The sequence below is a fragment of the Taeniopygia guttata genome, chromosome 6 (genome assembly GCF_048771995.1).
Source record: "Taeniopygia guttata chromosome 6, bTaeGut7.mat, whole genome shotgun sequence".
NCBI lineage: Eukaryota > Metazoa > Chordata > Aves > Passeriformes > Estrildidae > Taeniopygia > Taeniopygia guttata.
Genome location: NC_133031.1, coordinates 27,078,809 through 27,103,426, shown reverse-complemented (window position 1 = coordinate 27,103,426; position 24,618 = coordinate 27,078,809). Strand labels below are relative to the sequence as shown.

At 47.9% G+C, this 24,618-nt stretch overlaps 1 protein-coding gene across 3 annotated transcripts in view; it reads right to left on the bottom strand.

Annotated features, from left to right (window-relative positions):
• MXI1 (MAX interactor 1, dimerization protein) overlaps positions 1–23,959 on the bottom strand; it is a 56,030-nt gene extending 32,071 nt beyond the window's left edge. Inside the window, exons 1-2 of one of the 3 annotated variants that reach the window (XM_030276379.4) lie at positions 23,638–23,959; positions 13,015–13,147 (exon numbers count right to left, since the gene is read on the bottom strand). In XM_030276379.4, the coding sequence (XP_030132239.4) occupies positions 13,015–13,147; positions 23,638–23,821 (317 nt within the window). In that variant the 5' untranslated portion in view covers positions 23,822–23,959. Of the gene's footprint in view, positions 1–13,014; positions 13,148–13,844; positions 14,291–22,331; positions 22,372–23,637 lie in introns of those variants that run through there. The other 2 variants (XM_041717220.2, XM_030276380.4) reach the window with 2 other exon arrangements.
• Positions 23,960–24,618: the final 659 nt, after the last annotated feature.

Sequence of the window (24,618 nt, the reverse complement as noted above, 5' to 3'; positions counted from 1 at the left end):
TACTCCTAAAAACCAAAGAAATGTTATTAAGCAGGAGGATCCTGCTCACTACATTTTGAAAACAGCTTGGAAAAAGATCAAGAATGAGTTTCAGAAGCTTAAGATAAAGGAGCCAAGCAAACAACAACAAAAATAGCTGAGCAGTCCCTGTCTATGTAACAAAAAGTTGCAAGGGGACAAACTCAAGTTATCCCAATTTACTCCAGATACCTGAAACTGCATACAGAATAGGAAGAAAGAGAGAAGCAGAAATGGTCAGTCATTCTAATTTAAGGTTAAATGTAACAACCTTTTTGTGCCCATTACAGTGATATTGCCTGCAACCTCACTCTCCAACACAGTAACAAGGTGTTGCTGAAGCATTAAGCTACAGTAAAGTCCCCAGTAAATGAGAATCTGCAAGTAATTTGCCACTTTAACCCATTTTTCTTTACTTAAATAAAATTTCTTCTACCATGGCAGAAGCAGCCCAACTTTGCCCAAGCACAAGTAAGGCAACACAATTAACTGCAGCAGAAAGGAACAAGCTCTAAAGAGCATTGAATTCATTTGTCATTGGGGTTTTTACTGTAACTAAAATCACAAAGCTGCCACATGACATTAAACACAGCTGACCTTTCTGGTTTACACATTTATTATTGATAAATGGGCTGATACATGCATTGGCAGAACATCTGCATTTTGGTTTGGGTTCTCAGTGAGGTAACTATTTTCTACTGAGGAAAACACAGTCCTCAAGAGCCCTTGTCCTACACAATACACAGGTGGAATTTAGACCCAATTATCCTGTCATCTGTCTTGGACCTGGTCACCTTCCTGCCTGTATTTGGCATCAGCTCCTGGCTCCAGAGGAGTCCAGGACTCCAAGAGCTCCATCTGCACCCCATCAGATATACTGTTGTCTCAGAGGGGGCTGCTGGCCATAAGTAAGGAGCTTCTTCCAGTACATCCTTAATGCCTACACAAGACCCAGTGCTTGTCCTCCAAATTCACTCACCCCACTCAACTTTATCAAGAGTTTAATAATGAAAGAAATATCCCACCAGCTTGTGAAAATTAGGGTACAGTTAACAGAATCGTGTTTAGCAAAACAAGAACATTCATCTGCAGACCAGGCCCACTGCTTTCTGTCTCACTTCACTCAGGTTCAGCTAACTTCTCCTGCTTATACATCATCACACCATATACAAACTCATTCTTCTTCATTTTACAGACCCTTTCCACCTTCTGGCTCTGCTGACAGACATTCACTGGGCCACTAAATTCCCCTGCAGGAAATGCCTTCTTCCGTTCCCCAAGCCAAGAATAACCAATCCTTCTGAAGCCAGTGAACGACACTACTGCTCTCTTTTATGCAAGTTCTTCCTCAAAAATGGCAAAATAAAATCATGGAAAAGAAGGGTGGTCAACAGCTTTTTTACATTTTAAATCCATCTGTGTCCACAAAACAAAACTTACTGGCTGAAGCACCCCAGTGTTTTGCCAGGGTTCCAAGTGGATCAACACCACAGTAACCTATGAAGTCAGGGCAGAAGCCAGCCTGGGAAACCCACGAAGAACCTTCAGCACCAGCAGCATGCCAGGCTTCCAGCCCAAAGGCAAGACAAATGAAGGCTGCACAAGAGTTAACTCTTCCTGCCCAGATATACTCAAGAGCCTTTTCTAAGGGAGTTGTGAATCCTCCTCACCTCTGGGAGACCCAGAAGTTTGGCCCTCAGAGAGCTGCAGGGGAGCCTTGGGAACATAGCAACTTATTGTACTCAACACTGCCATGAGCTCCGACAGTGAGGAGGTGCAAAATGCAGCTGAAGAGAAGATTGCACAGCTGGAGCAGGAGTCCTTCTGCTGCCATCCTTATGCCCTTTGCAAGTAGCAGCCTCAAGTCTAACAAGAACCTCACCTCAGTCTTGCGTATCAGCAAATCTAACAAAATGTTTCCTTCCAAACAGTACCAGAGACAAGAATTATCTTAAGCCATTACTACCTCATAATCCCCTACACTGTCTGGCTTGAGGTCCAGAGTAAATTCTTCTCCATGAGGAGTTGAGGTGAGGGGATGGAACAGACTGTTTCACCTTCTCACTGACGTCACTGGAGATGCACCAGATTAACCTGGCCCCAAACTCTGGCTAGATTTTCTGTCGCTCTTAGACGGACACAGTATCAGATTCTCCTAAGGCTCTGATCAAAGCTGTTTTCCCAGGATCAAGCCAGACCCTTTCCAAAGTTCACATTCTCCGTCTCCAACAGAGAAGGGAACGCAGCCGTACTGGCATCTGTTCATGTTTGTTCATCTTTGGAAAAGGAGAAATGGCCCCACAGTCTGTTTTCAGCTCAAAGAGCAGAAGAGAGCTCTTCCACATGGTTCACAACTGTAGAAAGTCACCTACCCCTGTGTTTCTACACAGTATTGGGAAAGTCTACTGCAAGACTCAGTCAAAACAACTTTTAAAAGTATACTGCATACTTCCGTTCAAGGAGTAAATATATTCAAAGTCACCTACAGTATTTACACAGCCTCTCTCAATTTGGTACCTGCTCCCCATAACCATTATTTCTGTTTGCAACATTTCAAAAGTAAGTTTTCCATAATACTTTTTATGCAGGGGACAACACCAACACACAGAGATTATAAATAACTTTCCTAAGGTCACACAGGAAACCTGTGGCAGAGCAGGGTACCTAATTTGGGTTCCCTGAGCCCCAGGATAAGGTAGCTGTTCTCAGGCATCCCAGAGACAGCTAACATGAACACTCATGCCATCTGACTCTTGAAACAAATACCCCCCAAAAAAGTCACATAACCATTGTGAAGTGTAGGTGGGAAAGTGAGAAAAAGTGGGCTAACCTGACTCTCAAACACCACTGTACAAAGTGCCAGAGAACAATCTAAAATGGGAGCCAGTAACAAAGCAGTATTAATTTACTGATAAAACTCAACCAACAGATGTATCAGACATAACCCTCAGCTGGGGAAGCAACATTGTTCTGTTAGTGCATGTTCTGCTTTTTCAGCACACAGGAGAAAAGAGCAGGAAGACAGCTCCTCCTTGCTGAGCACCAGGAGTTTATCCCAGTTCCAGAGCTGAGCTCCCCCAAACCAGACTGACATCCTAATAAGCAGCACAAGGTGGCACTCTGCAGTGAAAGGTTTTCCAAGCCAGGCGACATAACAGCAGGAATGTTGTTTGCATTCAGTGCTGCAGTCTGGGGCCAGCAAAGAAGTCCCCAGCTGGCTTCCCTCCCTACTGTGCAGGCTGGGAGCAAGTGTGCTGGTGTGGGCTTTTTCCTGCACCACCGGAGACCCTACATGCTGATCCTAGCCCCAAATGCTAGAGGAAAACTGTCCTCATGCAGGGCCCTGTACGGCCAAGAGGAACTGGGTTTGCTGAACAAGCAGCTATTCAATATTTTGTTTTCTCTTCATTGTTCAATGCGTGGCCTCAAGCCAAGCCCTGCTCTGAATACAGAACTGGTGCTTTCCTTACAGGCTTTTTGACAGGCTCACCGAGAGCAGTGGCTGGGCAGTTCACAAGTACATTTATTGGCATGCATCCTCACTTTACAAACTGGAAGCTAAGAAACAGAGAAAACAGAACTGCATCTTCCATGTGCCTGTGAGCACTTCCATGAAGACCCCCAAGGACCAAGTTTTCTGGGCCACTTTGCATGTTGTAAGCACAAACCCTGCTGGTGCCCCCTCTGGCTGTGCACCACCAGCACCTCCACAGCCCAGATCCAGGTCTGTATCTTGGAAAAGATCAGGGTGAGGAACAGACACTTTGGGGTCTCCCATAACAAGCTGGCCTGAAAGGGGCTTGCTGACTGGACACCGGGCAGCTGACAGCAGCCAAGAGTGAAGCAAGTTCTGCAAAGTGGTATTCATTGCTCCATTTGTCTGCCTTCTAACTGCTGTCACAAGTGAGCAAAAATCCTACAGAAACCACTTCCTTTTCTTTCCAGCCGACAGTTAACCACGCCAAAAGAGGCTGGTACACACAGATCAGAGACAAAGGCTGCTGTACGTTCACTTGGTGAGTACCTCAGCCATTTTGATAGAGAACCCCTAGTCCATCCCCCTTAGACATGCAGCAGACATCTTCTATAACAATTTAGAACTCGGACAATTCAGGTAGATTCTCACATGTCAGGAAAGAGTATTTTTGCCTTCACAAAGGCAAGACTCCTGTCTGTGATCCATGATGCAAGGGAGTTTGAGCTTCTTATAAACAGATTCTTGCCTTATTTTTAATATATTGACAAAACCATGTATTTCATGACCTGCTGAAGAAAAATGTTCCCATTCACTTCCAAGCTCTCCCATGAACAAGGAAGAGCATGACAAAGAATGAGGACAGAAAAATACAAATACTTCTTTATGTCCCCAAATATTCTTTAGGTCCCTGTCCTGCTGATTTCCAGTAGGATATGTCTCACTACATGGTCAAGGACTTGGCCCCTTCAAACGCCACATCAGAACCAATATCCCAGTTGCTGGTACCTGCATTGCAGTGGTTCACAGAAAAAAGAACAAAGACACAGAAGGCAATTTTCAAATCTATTTAGAAAACTTAGGAGATTAAGTCTCATCTTCTTTCAAACAGTTACAAGCTCCAAAACATCTATACTGCTTCCAGAAAACAGGATTAGGAAAGTGTGTGCATTACCTCAACATACAGATGGTGGGAACCATATAATGTGCAGATGGTAGGACCCATGTAGGTCATCTGACGTACCCAGATCGTGCAGCCTTTCAGCAGAGACTCAGGAAATGATCCAAGGGCCCAGCATGCCAGGCCCTTGCCCTGTAACGTGCTTCTTCCCACACATAACATTACCCTTTTGAGGAAGATGGTCATTTCCAGAAATAGCCTAGGCAGTGTCCTCTGCAGTGCAGCAGCCTGTTTGGGGAACATGTACTTCTCTGCAAACACGCATCTTTTGCCCTCAAAAAACTGCCTTCAGATGCACTGAGGAAAGTGAGGCTTTTTGTGTAAACACCACCTGACTGAACTGCACTTTGTTTGAAAAGAAACTGATGGCATTTGTATGGCTGTGGGCCAGGCCAGGCTTCCTTCACTTCTATTTAGGCTTGTTAGTTATCGCTCATGTTACAACCATACTGCTGCAATACTGTGCCTGGAGATGAAGGCAGGGGGAAATATACTTTAAAACAGGAAAATACATTGACAGTACTGTTACCTGCATGCTGAACTAGGGAAATTGAGGCACAAAGACTCCACAGGCTAAGAAAATCAGGAAGAGAATCCAGATGCCCTTATGTCTCCAGCTGTATTCTGTCAACAGGGACACACTCATTCAGCATTTGGGATATCCATGGAAAAGAAAGGCTGAGAAAAACGGAAGAGCTTCCATTTCTTCCATTCTTACAGTTCTGGCTCACAAGCAGCACCAACTAACATGAAGGCTGCAAGGTGGCTACCTCCCACAGCTCCCAGGTGGCCAGGCTGCTTGTAAAGCAGCTCATGAACTGCTGCACTTTGTAGCCTCACTGTTAGAGGCAAATCTGAAGTGGTGCCATGTTACCTTACCGTGCCTATATGCTGCTTTAGTGCTGCCCAGGCACCTGGGCAATGACCACTGGAGCAGCAGCCCCAACAGCAATCCCAATGTCTTCTGTCCTTTCTCACAACTTCTCCCTTCTTGATGGTGTAACAGATGGTAGGAGATAAATGAGAAGCTTTCAGAAAATAATCGACTATTTTATGGAGAGGAGCTTTAATCAAAACTGAGGCAAAAGAATTGCTCTCAGTCCACATGCCTGCTTGTCACAGAGCAAGCAGCAAAGCATAAACAAGTAATTAAGATAATATTGGAAATCATCTAAGGCTACTTCAAACTGGATTCATAAAGCAACACAACTGAAGTGAAATCACTTTCATTTCAGAGAATGAAAGAACTGAAAGTACAGTAGGGAACACAGAAAAGAGAGATGGGAATATATCCAGCAAGATGGAAAAAGCAGGCCTGTTCTCTCTTGAGCTGATCAACAAGGCAGTGTCTCATAGAGAAGAGATCCAGGCAAAGGCCAGCCAAGTGCACAGCCCCAGAGACCAACAGCCTCTGATCAAGAGAGCCCAAAATAAGTCAACAAAAACAAATCCTATCTTTGTTGGTTCAAAGAAGGTAGGGAGTAAGAGCCAACACTCTCAGGAGGAGAACAAATAGCAGTCAGTCTTTGAATTTGGGCAGAAGTTTGTCAGGAGGGATCGGGAGATGATGAACAGCAGGAACTCCAACAAGCAAGACAATTAACTCAGCAGCAGGACATTGACCAGTCTGTTTGGGTCAGAAATAGAAATGGATTTGAAAGCTCCATCAGGAGCAGGAAAGGAAAAAGTCAGTCTTACCTATAAACAGGAGAACAGATGGAAACAACACTACAGGTGACAACCAATTCACTGCCAAGCACAGCACCAGGTCAGGTTAAACAAAACCATGAAGGATAAATCCCTGCATGTGCTGTGGATGAAGCATTACACAGAGAAGACATAAAAAGGGTACAAATGTGCTGAGATGGGAAGAAAACCAAAACAACTGACAAAGAAGGAATATAACTTAAACCAGAGAATTGCCTGTACAGCAAATACAATGGAAAGAGAAAACAAGAGAATTGCAGGAACAGTTGACCAGATTTGGCCCAAATATCCTCCCCACCATCCCAGGACACCAAATTTCTCTAGGGGCTGGGAGTAACAAGCTTCACATTTCAAAAGACCCTGAGAACGTAAGAACCAAAATGTGAAGTTTCCTGTCATCACACCAGCACTATGATCAGTGATGCAAATCAGCCCACGGCAGCTGCAGCACAGCTCTAACTGGGCAGTGCTGCAACACAAACAGCATGAGCCCTGACTGACTCCCACTGCTGTAAAACAGCACACTCCTGCAGAGGATTCCCCCAAGTCTGGGAGGACAAAGGGATCGTGAGCCTTCAGCCACATACAGTGACACTTCACAGCAGACAGATACTGCAGCAGAGAATTACAGCTCAGTTGCAGATAACATCAACAACTGGGCCTACTTCTAGTTTACACAAAGCCCTCTTTGCACAACTTGGATAGTCTAAAGAGAACACAAATTACATTTTACAACTACTGAAAGTACAAAGTATAAATTGAGCCTAGCACTGTGGGTTTCTGCATAGACTCCCTGCCACCCAGATATCCCTAAATACGGCTATATTGCTAATACACAAAGGAAAACAGGAACTGCAGCTCTGCAGGATCTTCTTCTTTGGAGGCTTATAAAATAAACAGGGTGACAAAGAGGAACACAGTGGGTTACCTCATGGAAATTGCTACATCAGCTCTTGCATTTTTGGAGGCCTCATTCCTCACCAGGGAGTGGGGTTTATTCTTGTCATGCCATTTGCTGGGTTCACCCCACTTTCTGTGCTTTCCCTGGAAACCTGCCAGCTGTACTGCAATGCCAAGCACCACTGAGAAGACACTATACAAAACATCACCTACATGGGGTATGTTTTTGTTTTCCAAGTCATGTCAGGATCTCACACAATGCAGTCATGGCAGGTTCAGAAACTCCAGCATCACTGGGAGTTGCTTATCTATACTTGCAAATGGGCAGAGGGGATGTGCTGAGGCTGAACAGAGTTCAGTACAATCCTACCTGCCAGCCTTCTCTGAGCACCTGTATGCAGGTACAAACCTACAAAGTGGGATTTGAATATGGGGTGATTTGCCTCTTGTGCATGGACCACCAATCCAGCTTCCCAGCCCAACATTTATACTGTCATTATGCTCATGCACATATCTAACTGCACTCAATACTGCTGGCCACTCTCCCTCAATATCTCTAAGAGAAAAGTAATCCTTGACAGCTCAGCTTTGTTCAGCTTCCCTTTCTTGAAAAATTAACCAGCATATTCAACTATATCCTCTACTGGGAGGCAAGATCCTGTCTCCACGTATGTCCAGACCAAGTTTCAACAGCCAGATGAAGATTCCAGATACTAATCACACTGCTTGTACATGATCAAGATGAAGCATAACTCAAAACATGGCACATTCATGGCACATGGCAGATCTCACACATTCTCTGTTTTACACGTGTGGATTTGTACTCTACGAAGCAAAGCCAGGCCCTGAGCCATGAATAGAGCTTCACTACAAGGTACTACAAGGCTTGAGGCAGAAAGCAGCCTCTATCCCCGCCAAGGGCCAGATTCTAACCCACTTACACACAGCGAGTCAAAACTCAACTCCCACTAGCTGTGGAGTGAGGTGTGATCCAGTGCAATAGGATTAAAAAAAACAAAAAACAAAACCCAAAAAACTCACAAGCAAATTATCGTCCAGAAACAAGTAACAACTATACAGCCTAGGAAGCAGGAAGGTTGCAGACAGAAAGTCTCAGGCACTAGGTCTCTGGGACATAAAGACAGGGGTAGGGGCTTTGTGCAGAAAAATAGATCAACAAGAGCTGACACAGCAATTTGCTCTTTCAGAAATTCCTTACACAAGACAGGCAAACCACTCAGCCACCTGCACACCCTCTCTCCCAATAAAATCATAATCACAGGGTTGTCCTAACTCCAGAGGCCCTAGGAAGGACTGGAAATTGCCAGGTACTCAGTAAGCAGCGCAATGTGGGGGGAGGAGGGTGGAAACTTCCTTTGACAGAAAAGATATATTAAAACTGTGCAATGTTCACCAACCCCTCTACTCCTCCCCTGCACAGTGAGGTACAGCTGCACAGTACTTCTGCTGTAGTAAATCAGATTTCTTGTGTACCAGACTACCCAAGGCTGACTTGCAGATTCACCTGCAGCCACACCCTTTGAGCCTCTGCGCCCATGTTTGTGAACTTGTGCCACATTAAGCCATCACCTAAGGCACACAGTGTACCTAATGCACAGCTACACACCCACCCCACAGCCCTTGCTCTGGGACACTGTGAGCAAACCAAACTTAAAGCCAAGGATACCTGAGGGTTTCAGCAGTGCAGTCCCTGTATTGACCCTCAAGAGAGAATTTCAAAGGAAATGAGAGTGAAGGTCTACAGAGAAGATTCAGCACAATACCAAGTGATGGGATTTAGAAGTGGGGAAAAAGTTTCATATGGGTAGATGAGAGTGTAACGACAGAGAAAATGAGGAGCTGCACCAGTAGAACAGTCAGAACGGCAAAGAAACACAGCCAGCCAGATTTCCAAGATAACATGCCCAAAATGCCTTACCATACTCATCACAGCTGCCAACTCCAAGCTGCAATGAACCTGCTAACAGACTGTAGGTGTTTGAAAGGCCCTTGGGAAGCAGCACCAGACACAAGGGAGGATAACAGGAAGAGAGGAAAATGAAACAAAAAAGAAACTGGACAGAGATCAAACCCTCCCCCATGGAACTGAGCAATAGATTATTTGAGAGCCCTTAACAACACGGGCCTCCTGGGAGAGCTGAAGGCTCCCAGTGCTGCTGGGAGGATACTTGGTATTTCCCCAGGATTAGACCAAAAAACAATAGGCTTTCTACATGCTTGAGAGCCTAAATAAAAACAAAACAAATTACAATCTAATATTGTAACATAATTTCAGATTTCGTTATAAATCTTAACTTCATTAAATTTATGGTATTGCTGGGGGAAAAATAATTTAACAACCCTACTGTTTATTTTATTTCCTGCTGACACAATGATTTAATTGATTAAAAAGTCTTCTCAATTATTTTCCAAAATGTAGAAATATCAAGCCAGGCTAATCCTAACTAACGATAATGAACCTTTCAAATAATTGGGTCTATTAGAACTGCACATGGAGGGTCCATGACAGCAGTTTCCAGTGACATTGAGTACAAGTTAATGTACCCACAGAACTGCACTCCCAGCACAGACTACTTCACTTCTCTAGCAACGTTTTAGAACCCAGGTTCTGCCCCAGAAACATGTTCTGAAGAAAGCAACATTAAATAAGTGATACTACATGCTGTAACAAAACTCTGTTAATTTTTCATCCCATTCCAAAAACTAGAAGATAATTTTGTCAAGTGCAAATTTAAGGAGGGAATATTCAATTCAAATGTAACACATACTGGCTAACTTGGGTTTTTAATTTGCTTGGGTTTTTGCTTTTATCTATGTGTTAAGTAGGATTTGTTAAAAAAAAAAGTTTCCCTTGTCCATTATCAACACCAGGTAACAATGACCGTGATTCTCCACTAATATTCTGCAGGTGAATAATTTCCCATACTAAAATATCCCCAACTAAAGTAAAACTGTATTTTTAAACACATTCATGTTTTACCTCAAACTCAACTAAGTCTTTCAAATATCTGCAGGAAACACTGCACATTAATGTAGATAATGATTGCAGAGGGAAACCCTCTGCAGCACAACGGAGACAAGCAAAGGGAAAGAGAACCTGAGCCACAACATCCTTCTTTACAGTTGCATCACATGAATTAGAAATTATAAAGCAATGTTCTCCCTCTTATCTATTTGGGGTAGAAAATAATTATTTTGCTGAGACTGTGAGACCACCACAGTTCTGTAAGAATAAGAATTGCTCCACCATTGCCATCCACAACTGGGCTGTCTGCTCCTCAGAACTTTCTGGGTGTTTGTGCAATGACAGCACAGAGCCTGTTGGGAGGAAAGAGCCGTCATGTCTGGGCTCCAAATGCTGAAGGGAAATACCTGGAATTAAAATATTAATCAAACAAGCAACCAGGCTTCATAAATATTCTGTATCACAAAATCATGGATTATTTGGTTCAATAAAGACCATCAACAATGTACACGTGCCAATTTGTAAAAGTGTATAAATAAAAAATTAAAGAAAAAGGAAAACACTGTTGCTTTCCCAAGGTTGCTTGAGAGATATTTTTACAGGAGGCTATTTTATTACAAGATCTGCATGAGATCTAAATGCATAATTCCTCTATACTAATGAAACATTTTGAGACAAAAGCAATCTAAGAAAATCTCTTATCCACACATGAAATGTAAGTTTTGTTCTTCATCAAGGACTTGATATTTAATTCAAAGTCCATTCCAACTCCACCAGAAAGAACTTACTGAATTGCTCCTTTGATTTTGACAGGAAGAGATGATACAGAGCCTTCCCTAAACAAGGCTGATGCTATACTCAGCATCGCACAAAAGACACTGCAGTGAATTTGGAGGCACCCTAAACTTCACAGTTGTCACTTCCCAGCACTTCAGCCATCTGGAAGGCCTGCCATCTCCTACAGCAAGTGCAAGCTGCTACGACTTGTGCTAAAAGAAACTTCCATTTCCAACTGTGCATGTAAGGTCTGAGCTCCCCAAAAGACCCCCTCTAGTCTCTGCCTGGAGCAGACCTGACACTGGTCACTCCCTGAGGCTGGAACACCCACAGGAGGAAACGCTCTGGGTAACAATGCTCTCACTCTAAAGATTCAGTTTGGCCTCGGTATTCCTTGTATAAAGAAGGTTTAAGTAAGACTAGAAATTACCTTTTCTGCTTCTCTGCTGCCTTTCCCCCCACAGGAACATATTCAGCCTGCCAGGCTCAAGGGCCCAGCAGGCTGGTGGCAGCACCAGAGCTGCTCCAGGAGAGCTGTGCCTGGAGCTCTGTGCTGGCAGGGCCTGCTGAGCACCCTGGCCCCAGGGACTGGGAGTGCTCTGCATCCCTCTCCAGCCTGCAGGCTGCTGGATTCAGTGCTAAGGAGTTCCTGAGGGGGATGTGCTTCCAGCCCTCCTCTGGAGAAGGGCAGGTTGCCATGACAAAGGCCTTTGAGACAAAGAGGTGTGGGATGGAAAAATAGTAAGTGGGAAACCTAGAGAGAAAAATACCGACCTCAATTCAGCATTTGCCATCATTTTCCAACACAAAGTCACAGAACTGGGGGCTTTGGCACTCATGATTAACAGTAAAGAGCTGCAACTGCCCTCAAATTAGGAGAGGCTGGATGAAGTAAGGAAGCAAATACAAACATTGAGCATACAAAGACCTCAAGATATGCTGATCCTGGTGAAGAAAACTTCCCCACAGCAAGGTCTCCTAACATCACTTCAAACAACCTCTATTATCAAATGCTGCCAAAGCAGAATCACTGCAAAGGCACCTTTCCCTTAGGCCTTTGCAGATCCTTCCCAATGGCCTTAAGAAAGTCTTAATCACCTGAGCCACCTGCCACCATTTTATGGATTGCACAGGCCTTGCTGCAGTAAAAGCAAGCTTGCAAATGCCTTTTCAAAGGCATACTTTATGTTTCTAAAGTTCCTCTATCTCAGAAGGTCTCAACAAATCTACAGAAGGTAGCAAACAAAAATAAAAAGAACAGGAATGAGAGGGAAGAGGCAGATGCAACCACAGCACCAGGCAATAGGCTTAATCCTGTTGTCTCTTCTAGATTTAAAAAAAAAACAAGAAACATGCCATTGTATAATAAGAAAGGTATAAAAAACATGGAGTTCTACAATTACTAAGCTATCAAAAGCTGGGAAATCCCACTGCCCTGAAAGGCAGACTGAAACACAGCTCTGTTTTCCTGAACTGAATTTTTAACATGTTGTACATTACAGTCAGTCATCTCCCTCTCTCCCATTTGTTGTAGGGGATCCATTTCAAAACATTTCCTTGCTTCAAATCATGCCTGTCATTACAATCCCAAAGCACCCAGGCTGCACATGCACTATCCCTTAAAAGCAGTGATTTCTGGGTTGGAAAGACATCAGCTGTATATAATGGGAATAGCTATTGCCTACCTCTTCCCTAAACCTTATGAACAGATCTCCCTATTCCCCTTCCCTCTGCAGCATCTGAGACTTGGCTTGGTGTCAGCTGGCAGTGCCACTTCAGATCCAGTTCCCCTGTGTCCCCTCGACTTCCAGTGCTATGGATCCAGAATGGACACTGCACTTGTGTGCTCCAGCTCTGAATCCCTCTAGCTATTCAGATTCTTCCCATTTTTCCATGAGAGCAAGTTTCTCCCCACTGCCTCTAACCTTCTTCTGCAGCTTCGACCCCCAGCCAGCCCTGCCCACCTCGTACCTGGTGGCAATACTGGCAATGCTGCCACTGCCGCTGTATTTCCGTGCCCGGCTCAGCCTCCGCGTGGGCTTTGGCTCTTGTAGTCCAGGGCTTGGAACTGAGGGGAAGGTCGAGGCATAGCCATGTTCACACTCTGCAAGAGAATCAACAGGCAAGGCATTAAAAACAAAAACAAAAACCACCAACAAACAAACAAAAAAAAACAAAAACAAAAAGGAGAGAAAAAGAAGTCAGCAGGCAGGCCCCACCACTAACCCACAGGCCTAGCTGGGGAGGCCCTTAATCACAACAGCTCAGGGAAATGACTGAGGATATATTCACAGGGAAGTGGACTGGGGTTGGAGAAAAGGGAGGAAGTATAAAGTCTCTTCCAACCCTGGAGGAAGGCCACCACCACTCAAACATTGAAAATATAAAAAAAACCCGTGACATTCCAGAGAGTGCCTAATATCTCTCTCCTCCTGCCCAACCTATCTGAACCAGGCAAACCAGATGTATTTCACTGTGCCACTGACGTCCCTGCTGAGGCAGAGCCACCCATCGTCATCCCTCCTGCCCAGTGGAAAACTTTCACACCAATACCCCCTCTTCCTCCCAGAAACCACATCCACGTCAATCTCCCCCATTCTGCAAAAACATTCCACCTCACCCACCACCTTCAGGAGGACTCATCAGCCCTATCCTTCATCCAGCCCTCACTGCTGGGGATTTACCACCATCCCTGCAAACACTGGCTCTGATCCCTTCTCCGGGGTCACTCTCTGCCCTCGGTGGGGATCTGACCCCCGACCCGCTCCCCTCACGGCGGGCACCCATCCTCCCCCCATTACCTCTCTCCCTTCGCTCCAGATACTCGGCCGCCTCCAGCAGCCGCTGGATGTTGATCATCTGGACCTGCTCCATGGCCGGGGGGCTCCGCAGCCCCGGGCCGCCCTCCGCCCCCACGCTCCCGACTTCCCCGCTGGACACGGGGGCGGCTGCGGCGGGGAGGCGCCGGGGATCGCCGTCTCTGCCCAGTGCCCGGGCCTCGTCACACCGTCCCGGGGGCGGCTCTCCTGGGAGGGCGAGGGGCGGCAAGGGAACACGAGAGGAAATGCCAGAGGAAGAACCCGCTCCGGGATGCTCCCGCCGGGGAGCGGAGAGCGCTTATCCCTGCCCCAGCGCCCGGCCGAGCGCTGCCCCGCGCCGGGCCCTGCCCGGCTCCCCGCCCCGGCCCCTCGGCCCGGCAGCCCCGCGGCGGGACCGGCCCCTGCGGCCGCGCCCCGCCCGCCGCTCGCAGCACTTTGTTTACCTCTGCCCGGCGCTCACGGGCGGGCGGAGCGGAACGCAGCGGGGCGGGCTGGGAAATGCAGTTCCCGGGAGCACCGCCCGAGCCTGTCGGGGGCAGCTCCCGGGCAATGGCTGCGTGTCCCCGCGCCTGAGGGGATGGCTCCGTGCCCACCCACACCCCGAGGTGCTGGTGGTCAGGTCACAGAGTCACAGAGTGGGTCACGCTGGGAGGGACCGCGGTGGGTCAACTTCCCAGCTCAAGCAGGGTCACTCCAGAGCACAGTGCACAGGATTGCATCCAGATGGCTCTGGAATATCGCCAGGGAGAGAGACTCCGCAACCTCTCTGGGCAGCCTGTGCCAGTGCTCAGTTACTTGCACAGTTCCTCATATTCAGGTGGGACTGCTGTGTATCAGTTCCTGCCCATTGCCACTTGTCCCATTGCTGGGCACCACCAAAAAGAACCTGTTCCAGCCTCTGACACCTCCCTTCAAACCAACAGACATTAAGATTCCCTCTCAGTCATCTCTTCTTGGGACTAAACAGGCCCAGCTCCCTCAACCTTTCCTCTTAAGAGAGATGCTCCAGTCCCCTGATAAACTCTGTAGCCTCCACTGCACCTGCCCAAGGAGCTCCACACCTCTCTTGAAATGAGAAGCCCAGAACCGGACACAGCACTCCAGGTGAGGGCTCCATGCCCACCCACATGGAACTGGAAGGGCTGTGATGAGAATAAAGCAGAAAGGCTACAAAAGACAAAGCCACGGCCACAGTGTGGAAACTTTCTGCATCTCACCTGTGGAGATAGAACTAAAAAAAGGGGCAAGGAATTCTGACCTGGAGTGACTCATACATTGGTTTTCATGGGAGGCTAAGGAGCAAGGCCCATTTTCCAGTGTGCACAGATTATTTAAGAGCATAGACAAGAGATACCACAGATAGCAAACTCACTATACTTGAAGTAGCACCATATTAACAAGGCACAACAACGACCATCTCAACATTTTAACAAATGCTTTCAGTATGATCACTCTTTTCAGAACTTTAATAATGTATTTACACCCTGATTTTCAAATAGGTACAAAACCCTTGGATTACTTCTATCACCCTGAATTTTACCAACTTCAGCATTAGCTGGAATGGAGCTTTAAAAACCTGATAACATAGAATTCTATTATACCAGTCTTTGTATTATACCAAAAAGGATGCACTCAGAAAATATTCAAGATAGGAACATCCATAGTAAATATCTGAATCTCCAGTAGGTTCTGATTAGAATCCCCTGAAGACTGTTTTGTAGTTCTGACTGGGGTTATTTTCTGAACGTTTAGGCCATGACTGGTTACATTTGCAAACATTCCACCATCACAATGGGAGACAGAAAAGTACCTTGAAAAAAATCCTAAAAAAGCAGAGATTCTCAATCAAAGGCTTATGTCTGGTAGCAGGGGCTTTAGGCAGAGCACAAAGTATCAGGAGACTCTGATGGAGTTGCAAGAGTCTGCAGCACTCAACTAGAGAAGAGCTGAAAAAAGTGGATTCGGGGTAGCTAACTTTTCTCTACACACAGTTTGCTGATTCACCATTTCTGAGGTTTCCTCAGAAAACTGCAGGCTTGCAGCTGATGGAGGTAAAAATAATACCACTGTTCAGTTCTTACCTAGACCTTTTCATCTCCAAATCTCTAGGGGTTGATTTGTTTTGTTTCTCTTAAGGTGGGATAGCTGAAAAATAAAGGAAGCTGGGACACTCCAGGGACATCCCTCCCTCATTCTGGGAAAGCCAGTCCCAGCCCTTCTTGGACAGGAGAGCCTCCACTCAGGCACCTACACCCAGCCAGACCAGAGCACATGCAAAGACTGGCTTTTGTCCGGGGGAGAACTCAGGGAACGAAGTATTCTCTCTCCCCACCTCGTATTTCTACACTGGAAACTGCCCATAGAGGAGACTGTTAAAAGCACATAGAAAACTCCAAATTTGAGCATCTCAAGGCTCAAATGATCTTGGATTAGAGAAAAGGACACAGGTGCACAGACATCGCCACAACAGTGAGGTTAATGCAAGGGCATTTCTGGGCTCTAACTGTGCTTCCTTTAACCTACTTCCAAAACCAGTGAGCCATTTGCTTCTCAGGATTCGCAACACAAAACATGAAAAAACCCAAACCCTGCAACTCCAACCCCCCAAACTCATGATGAAGCCCCAAAATCACTGTAAAACAGGCCTTTGTGAGTATCCACTGCCATTAGTTTTTCTGATGGCACATTGGGAGATATGTGGTGCCACTCTAGGGATTAAATATGGAAAGCCATGGCTGGAAAATAAAGGGGGAGGTTAAGAGCATATCAGAGTGCCAGCCTCATGAAGGTAAAGTTCAAGATACAAAACAAGAGAGGATGAAGGAGAGGGATCCTGATACACATGGTGAATTAAATCAGCCTGGAGTGAAGTAACAGCAGGATCAGTTCTGTGTGAAATTATGTAGGATAAGCTCTTGCATTTGCACTTCAGCTCAGCTTCCAAGTCTTTGTTTCTGAAGTAAACAATGTACAATTATAAAAAAAAAAATCTGTGTGAAACAAAGACAAATTTGGGAATAAACTGTGGGATATTTTCCCAAAGAAGGAGCCCTAAGAAGAGGCAAGTCAACTATGGAGCCACAGCAGATCTGTAAAATCTTGCAATCGCCATCCCAAGTGCTCGTGTGGGCAGGTCAGCCTGCAAAATGCCAGAGTGTGACAGAAACAAAAGTGGGTGGAAAGTAAATAGCACGAAGAGGCCCAATACCATTCAACTGCTGACCAAAAAGCCCCCAAAGTCAGATTTTAAATGTGGTTGAGCAATCCACAGGCAACACTGGGGAGGGGCTAAGGGAAGAGTATTTTAGGGGAGAATGAGATCATTTAATTTAGTGGCTCTGAATGATCTGTAAGTACAGTTTTCTGATTATAAGTGCTTGCTGCTGGCATCCCTTCTGGCAGCTGTGATTCACTTTCATTGTGTGTTCTGCTGCTTCGCCCTTTAGAAAGGGGCTTTTTACATTTTATTAAATGGCACTTCGGCAACCCTCCATTTCCAGCCTTAATAATGGATTTGTTAATCTCCCTGATAGCCTTTCCCTCCTCCTTAGCAATAATTTAAATATCCAAGAAGAAATCTGCAGTGCAGAAATCAATTAATATTTACATCTGAAATGCTGCTGTACTATTTTCATCAAGTATAACAGATGTGATCTGTTTTTTATCAACATCACCATCACTTACATTAAACTAGCAACTTCCATCAGGGAAATTTTCTAAGAGCTTTCCAAAAGTAATGCTTTAAGCTTCTCAAACCCAAAATTACTTTAGCTATTTTCTTTCCACTCAACAGGAAGGGAAACTGAGGTGTAAGCAGCATAATTACTCACATGAAGACACACCCTAAGTCAGAGGTGGAACAGGAACATGTCACACAAATCAAGATGCCCAGCCCTCTGCTTTGAACACAAACCTTAGAAATAACACAATGCTTTGCAACGTGGAAGTTATTTTCAATAAGGGCAATGCCTTGTTTTTCTTTCTGTATTTGGCTTTTGCAAAAATCCTCCTGTTCCCAACCATGTGCATTTTCTGGGAGGAACATCAAGATGGCAACAGCCATAAGCACTTCCTTTGCCACCTTCACACAAACCCTCCAAACTCTTAATATTGTTTTCAAATCCTTTTAATCTATCACTTGAGCAATCAAAGCATGAACAGAGATCCTGGTGGGAACCATTTTCTGGCATTCTCAAAACTGCAAAGATTTGGTGATTCGCCAAATTACTGGGAACAGCAGATCCATACCACTCCTGTTTCTCTAGCGAGGGGAACAACATATGAACAACCTATCAGCACACGCTGTAACAAAGAGGTCTCTATTATTGTAGTCATGGCTGTAATAGCTCAGTATTGCAGGACTCGCAGCAGCAGACTGGAGCACAACCCAAGTCCCACCTACTCAACTCCCTTCCAAGGCTTGCAATAGCTTCACTAAGGGACCTACAAGTGCCTATAGGACATGGCCTCATTCCTCATCCGGGAGCTTCACTCTTTCGCAAGGCATCAGATAATCCATTTCAGCACTGCCACTGGTATCTGGAACGCATCCACCACTGAGGACAGATGTTCCTCAGAATCAAACCTCTGCCATATCCAAGAGTTTGAACAGCAATAAAGTGCACACTCTGATTCAAAGACTAGGCTCTGCCAAACAATAAGGTAAAAGCCACAGATCTATTGGCTCTTTGGGCCACTTGTTCCTTCTCTCCAGGAGATGTGCCCTGTTTTCAGAACTGTGCTGTGCCCAAATTTATACTGAGTCAGTGACTTACTCTGTAACTTTGATTAAGTCAGTTAACTGATCCACTCACAAAATTAAGAGGAATTCCCATGAGAAAAATATATGGAGTCCTTCAGCTAAATAACAAGAAGGTAGGGTTGTTCAGCCAGTGGCAGAAGGTGCTCCTCTCCCAGCTCTCAGGATGCTTTGCTGACAAGGAATGTAATCGGTTCTCAGCAGTGCTTCTGGCACAGTTCCATGGTTCTACCTCTGCCCTATCATTTCTCCTGCTGTGGCTTCCTTCTGAATTCTATGCTGAGGTCCAAACAGCATGAGTCAAAATACCCCAACCTGGAAGTGGCTAACGCATGAATCACTGTGGCCAGGTCATGAACCAGGAGGAATGAAAGGGGTTTACTGTGAGTTGGGTAAAAAATATATAAATAAAGGGGTCCCACACTTCTCTGTAGATCATATCTACACTGACCTTGAGCCACATGGTCAGCTCTCATTGATACAATGGGAGTTCTGCATGCAGACCAAAGACAGTCTCAGCTTCTTCTGCCCTCTGCTAATTACAGGTTTCTGACATTTCTTTGGTTTGTCAGAAGAAGACCCTAAACAGCACATTAACAATGGAAGGAGCCACATGATGAAGATAGTGTTAATTCATCCCCAAGGCTCAGCTGTCTTCTCCCTCAGAGAGAATTATTCAGGAGCAAAGGACAAATCTAAGATCACCCTTTTGTTATTCCTGGCCAGAAGATCAATAAACATAGCCAGCACTTGAAGAAGATCTAGCTGTCTCCTGCAAGGGGCCAAGGTCCACTGTCCCATGCACATCTCTATTAGACTTGTGAACTTGTCACCCCTGTTACAGAGACTTGATTGCCTTCATGCTTTTGGAAGAGGATATGGCAACACAGGTCTGTATCTGTAGTGAGATCAGAATGTATTACACACTATGCCCATTACAGATAAGTCATCGTAGCCAAAGGATTCATCACGTGTTTGTGCAACTCCTACTGACAAAAACATGAGTCCACACACCCAAAGGGGATGCCTGGCACAATACTAAACCTCAGCTGAGTTTACTCCAGGTGCCTTTCAAAACGTCTTCCAAATTCCAGCATTTCAGCTGCTACAGGTTTTCAGCCATGCTAATTCATGAAGTGGCATTTGCAGAGGTTACAGATGTATCAACAGAGCTGTGCCCTCAGCACAACTTTCATTTCTGAAAACAGCCACCGTAACTTTCTTCATCTGACGTTTCTATTCCTTGGTACCAAGCTTAAATTTCTAGAAACAGGTCATTTGGAAACCTGTACATGTCAGTTAGCAAGGTGTGTGTTGGGATTGGATTTTGTGGTCTCACCATGAGAACTGCAGCAAGAAGGCAGGCAGCACTGTTATGCACTCCCAGAGGCTCAACTGGAAAAATAATTCAGTTATATTTCAATAGCTAAAGTACTTCAGCTTACCCAAGGAGTCTGATAAGAGGATTCTAACCTTCCCTGTCACCATACTGTAACAGAGGTCATTTTTATTCTAATATTTTAAAATATATGTGAATACCGTAAGGGTGGTGCTTCTGAGAAGCCCACTGAACACTTCCTCCCGCTGCCATAGCCCTGACAGTACATCCTACCCTGCTCCACAGCTCTCTGCCCTGTGGTTCTGTTTCCACACCACCCAGTCAACACATGGCCCCTCTGCTATTATTCATGACCACAACAATAGGATATGGGACCTATAAATGTAAATCATCATCATCTCCATATTTCTGCCTGAGCTTCAGGCAGGTAGGAAACTCCTGCCTTATATGAAAGTCCTGCCCTAGACACGGAAGGCTCTGCTGTCTGCCTTGTACCACTGACCTGCAGACAAGGGTAGGAGTGTTTTGGAGGTCGAAAACATCCTTGTAGTTGCTCCTCTATCACCAGAAGGTGTGACATGCACATCTGGGATATCCAAGCATTTGGATCCACAAGAGAAGAGGTTATGTCCACCTCTCAGGGGGCCCCTCTACCAAACAGCATCTGCTCCTGCTGAGGACAGTGTTTGGAGAAGGTGAATAACACGGCACAGCCACCAAAGGCTTGGAAGAATGAATGAGGACACCGAGTGGGGTTTATCAGAAACCATAAAACTATGAGGAAAACCACTTGAGTTCTCGGAGCCTTAATAGCCCTTCCTTAAATTCCTTCTTTTGGCTAGTGAAGCCCTTCAGATTCCATACCACTGTGATGCTGATCCCAACCAGCATCCTGGTGCTTTACCCAGCTCTGTCCCTGTCACCCGTCCTGGCCAGGAAGAGACAAACATCTATTTGTCACCTCTGTTTTTTTAAGACTCTGTTTCCTTGGGGCAGGGCACTGTCACTCCCCTGCATGTACAGCACCTGGCACAACAGGGCTGTGACTCAGCCACCTCCCTGATGGGAGTAACACTAAAATAGCTCATTACAGCCCTTCCTAACACCGTGGTCAAATGACCTGGGCATCCTGCAGGAAGCAGGCAAACACCAAGTCTGACCGCAACCCAGTCTGGCAGTCTCCATCACCAAACTTTTTTGTGCTGCCCCCGCAATATTGTGAATTGTGAGTTCAGAGACTGTAATGAGGAGTGACCAGCCATTAGCAACATCTCTGCCAGGCTGCCAGCACTGGATGCACTGAGGAATCACCCCTGCCCTGGCAGACGAAAGGGCACAGCATTGTCTTGGTGCAATAACCTGAGCTCTGCATGTAAATCCCTTCCCAGAAAGGAGATGTATATACATTAGGCTACAACCCTTCTGCTTCTGCAGCTGTTCCTTAGTTTAGATAGGGCCAGTAAGGCTCAGAGATTGTTTTCCAATCCCAGCAGCATTTTTCTTTGTTTGGGAGCAACACGTAAAAGCTGCCTGGTTTATGACAGTCACGTTCTGAACAGCACGTTCACCAGCTGAACCTTTGGTTTAATGGGACTTTTCACCCTAAAATGTCCTGATTGCGCATTAAAATACTGAAAGGTTTTGCAGAATTTCCTAATAAAAGTGATGATTTTCAGCATTATGACCTCAACAATTCCTAGTGAAAGCTTCAGTGAAAACAAGTGCTCAGGAATGGAGTTGTTTAGATGCACCTAAACACCTCTTTTAAAAATCTAGCAATAAAAAAAATCCTGTATCCTGCTGTCCTACTAATTTTCCAGTTCCAAACAAGGAACCGTATAAAATTACGCATTTTTAAATGGAGCGTATGAAAGATCAGATACTATCCATCTCAACAGCAAGGAAAATTCTATCTCCCCCCACCTCGGAAAAAAGCCACGATTTTGACAGTTCCCCTTCACAACAACAGTGCTCGTTGAGAAAAAAACAAAACGGTCTCACACTCAGCCTCCAAACCAGGGCTATGCTGCTGTTTTCACATGCAAACCCAATTCTTGCTCGTGTCTCCTGTCATTTTCCTGCTCACGGCTGCTGCTCACGGCGCAGCTCAGCTCCTCAGATGCTTGCCTTTGCAGCTTCATTACGAAACAACAATTAGCACGCGAGAAAAAAAAAAAAAAATCCCAGCCCAATATTAACTCAACTTTCCAAAACAGAGAAGCAGCCTGGATTTATTCCGGGCGAGCAAGAAACAAGGGCTTTTGGCCGCAGCTTTAGTGGCAGAGCAGCTCCTCCGCAGTGGGATCCCTTTCCCGGGGAGGCTGCGTGCACGCAGCTTTTCCCGCAGAACAAGGGCACCCTATATCGTCACCTGTAGGGGAACCTATAGCTGCCATAGGGATGAGCGGCGAGCAGAGGGTGACGGTGCGATGGAGACGCGTGGCGAGGGACTCGCTGATCCTTTTGTAAAGTTAAACGGAAAACAAAACGCAGCACATGCTCCGCGGAGGAAAAAAAAAGAAAAGGGAGTGGGGGGGGGAACCCAAACATGAAACCGAGGAGGGCTGAGAAATTTAAAAAAAAAAAAAAAAAAGAAAAGTAGAAAATTAAAAAAAAAAAAAAAAAAAAAGGCTAAAACAAAGAGTAACAGAGAAACCCGAGGAAAACGAGGGGAAAGGCCGGAGGCGTAGCGGAGCCCGGGCTCCCGGCGAGGTGTCCGTGTGACACCCCCGGCCCCGCCGGTCCCCGGAGCGCCCGGGCCGAGCCCCCCCGGCCGAGCCCCCCCCGGCCCGCTCGGCAACGCGTGACGTCACACGGGGGACCCCGGCGCCGCGCATTGGCGGAGCGGGCCGCGCGGCCCCGCCCCCGGCAGGCGGCGGCCAATGAGCGCGGCGCGCTGGCTCCATGTGCGAACCATGTGTCCGCCCGCGGGGCGGGGCGCGCCGGGCGCTGCGCCGCTGGAGCGCGCTCCGCCACCGCGCGGGGTCCGCGGCCGCGCTCCGCCGCGGGCCACGGCCGCCCCTTTGTTCCCAAAGCGCTTCTGCCTCGCGGTGCCGCCGTCCCTCGCAGCTCCCGTTCCCGCTCGGGAGACCGCTCCGCGGGGGAAAGCCGCGGGCTACGCGCACTCTCCGCGCCCGCGGAGCAGGGGGGCTAGCGGCGCGGCTGGCCACCGCCCCGCACCGGACGCTTGTCCTGCCCTGCAGTGCACTGCTCTGCCCGGCCCTCTCCTCCCCGCCGGCTACCTGGAGAGCGCTGCCACTTGCCTACGTGACTCTGCCCATGCCCCGGCGGGGGGAGCGGGGACGTGTCATCGCCTCCTCCCCCGCCGCTCCGGCTCCGCCACCGGCTCTGGCTCCGCGCGGAGCCCGCCGCCCCCCCGGCCCCTCTCGGTGCCCCTCCGAGCCCGCTCTCCTCGAGAATCAGAGATGCGCCCCCCCTCCCTGCACCGTCCCGCTCCACTCTCCATCCCAAACTTTCCCCCCGGGCCCGGTCTCCCCAGTAGCGGCGGGGGTCGCACGCGCGCCGCTGTCTCGCGGGGTGCAGGCCGGCCCCGGCGCCCTTTGTCACTGCGTCGCCAGCCCCTGCAGCCAGCCGAAAGTTTGGTTTATTTTCCTTACTCCCCTTGACCGCCCCGCGGTCACGCACACGCGCGGCCACGGCCGCCAGCCTGCACTTACTTTTATTCTCCTTCTCGATCCGCTCCAGGTAGCTGGCGGCCTCCAGGAGCACCTGCACGTTGTAGAGGAAGGTGTCCATGCCCGCCGCGGGGCTCGTGTTGCAGATGTCCCCGAGGGGGCACCGGGCCCCGCCGGCCGCCCCTGCGCTCCGCGGCTCCCTCCGCGGCCGGCCGCGCTTCCCCATGCCCCGCAGCCTCTCTGTGCTGCGCCCGCCCGCCCGTCCGTCCGTCCGTCCGTCTGCCGGCGAGCCCGGCGGCCGCCGCGGTCCCAGCGCTGCCGCCGCCCGCCCCGCCGCTGTGTCGCCCCACGGGCCGCCGCCGTCCCGCCCCCCCCGCGCCCCGGCGGGGCGGCCCGGCCCGGCCGCGCCTGCGGAGTGCGAGCGCCGGCGGCTGCGCGGCGCCCGGCGCGGGGGGGCGGCCGGCGGGGCAGGGCCGGGCTTGTCCCGGGGCGGGGGGACCGGCGGGTCGCCGCTCAGCAGCCCCGGGACGTGTTACAGCTCCGCAGCGGGGATCGAACCCTTGGAAAGGGGCGCCGGCTGCTGCGCCGGCCGTGGTGGCACCGCGCCCCCGGGGATGGTGGCACTGGGGGGGGCCCGGCTGCACTCACCCCCAGGACACAGAGGCACGGCCAGGCCTGTTCTGGCCCTTGCCACCCCGAGTGTCACCTCCCGCCACTGCCCGAGGGTCTGTCCCTGGTCAGGGAGCCAGCGTGACAGGCGGGCTGGGGAGCCCATGCTGGGCCCAGCCCTGGGGGCGATGGGGTCAGCACTGCACGCAAAACCCGAACTCCAGAGGGGCCCCTCGGCTTGAAGCACTAATGGCAAATTACTCCTCCTCTATTATGTAGTGCCCCCCAAAAAGCTCTCTCTGGGTTCAGACTCTAAAAGCAATTAATCAATCTTTTTTTCAAAGTAAATCGAAGGTGGAGAGCAGGCAAGGGATGCACCAGCCTTCCTCACCTCTTCCATATCCATCCCTGCAG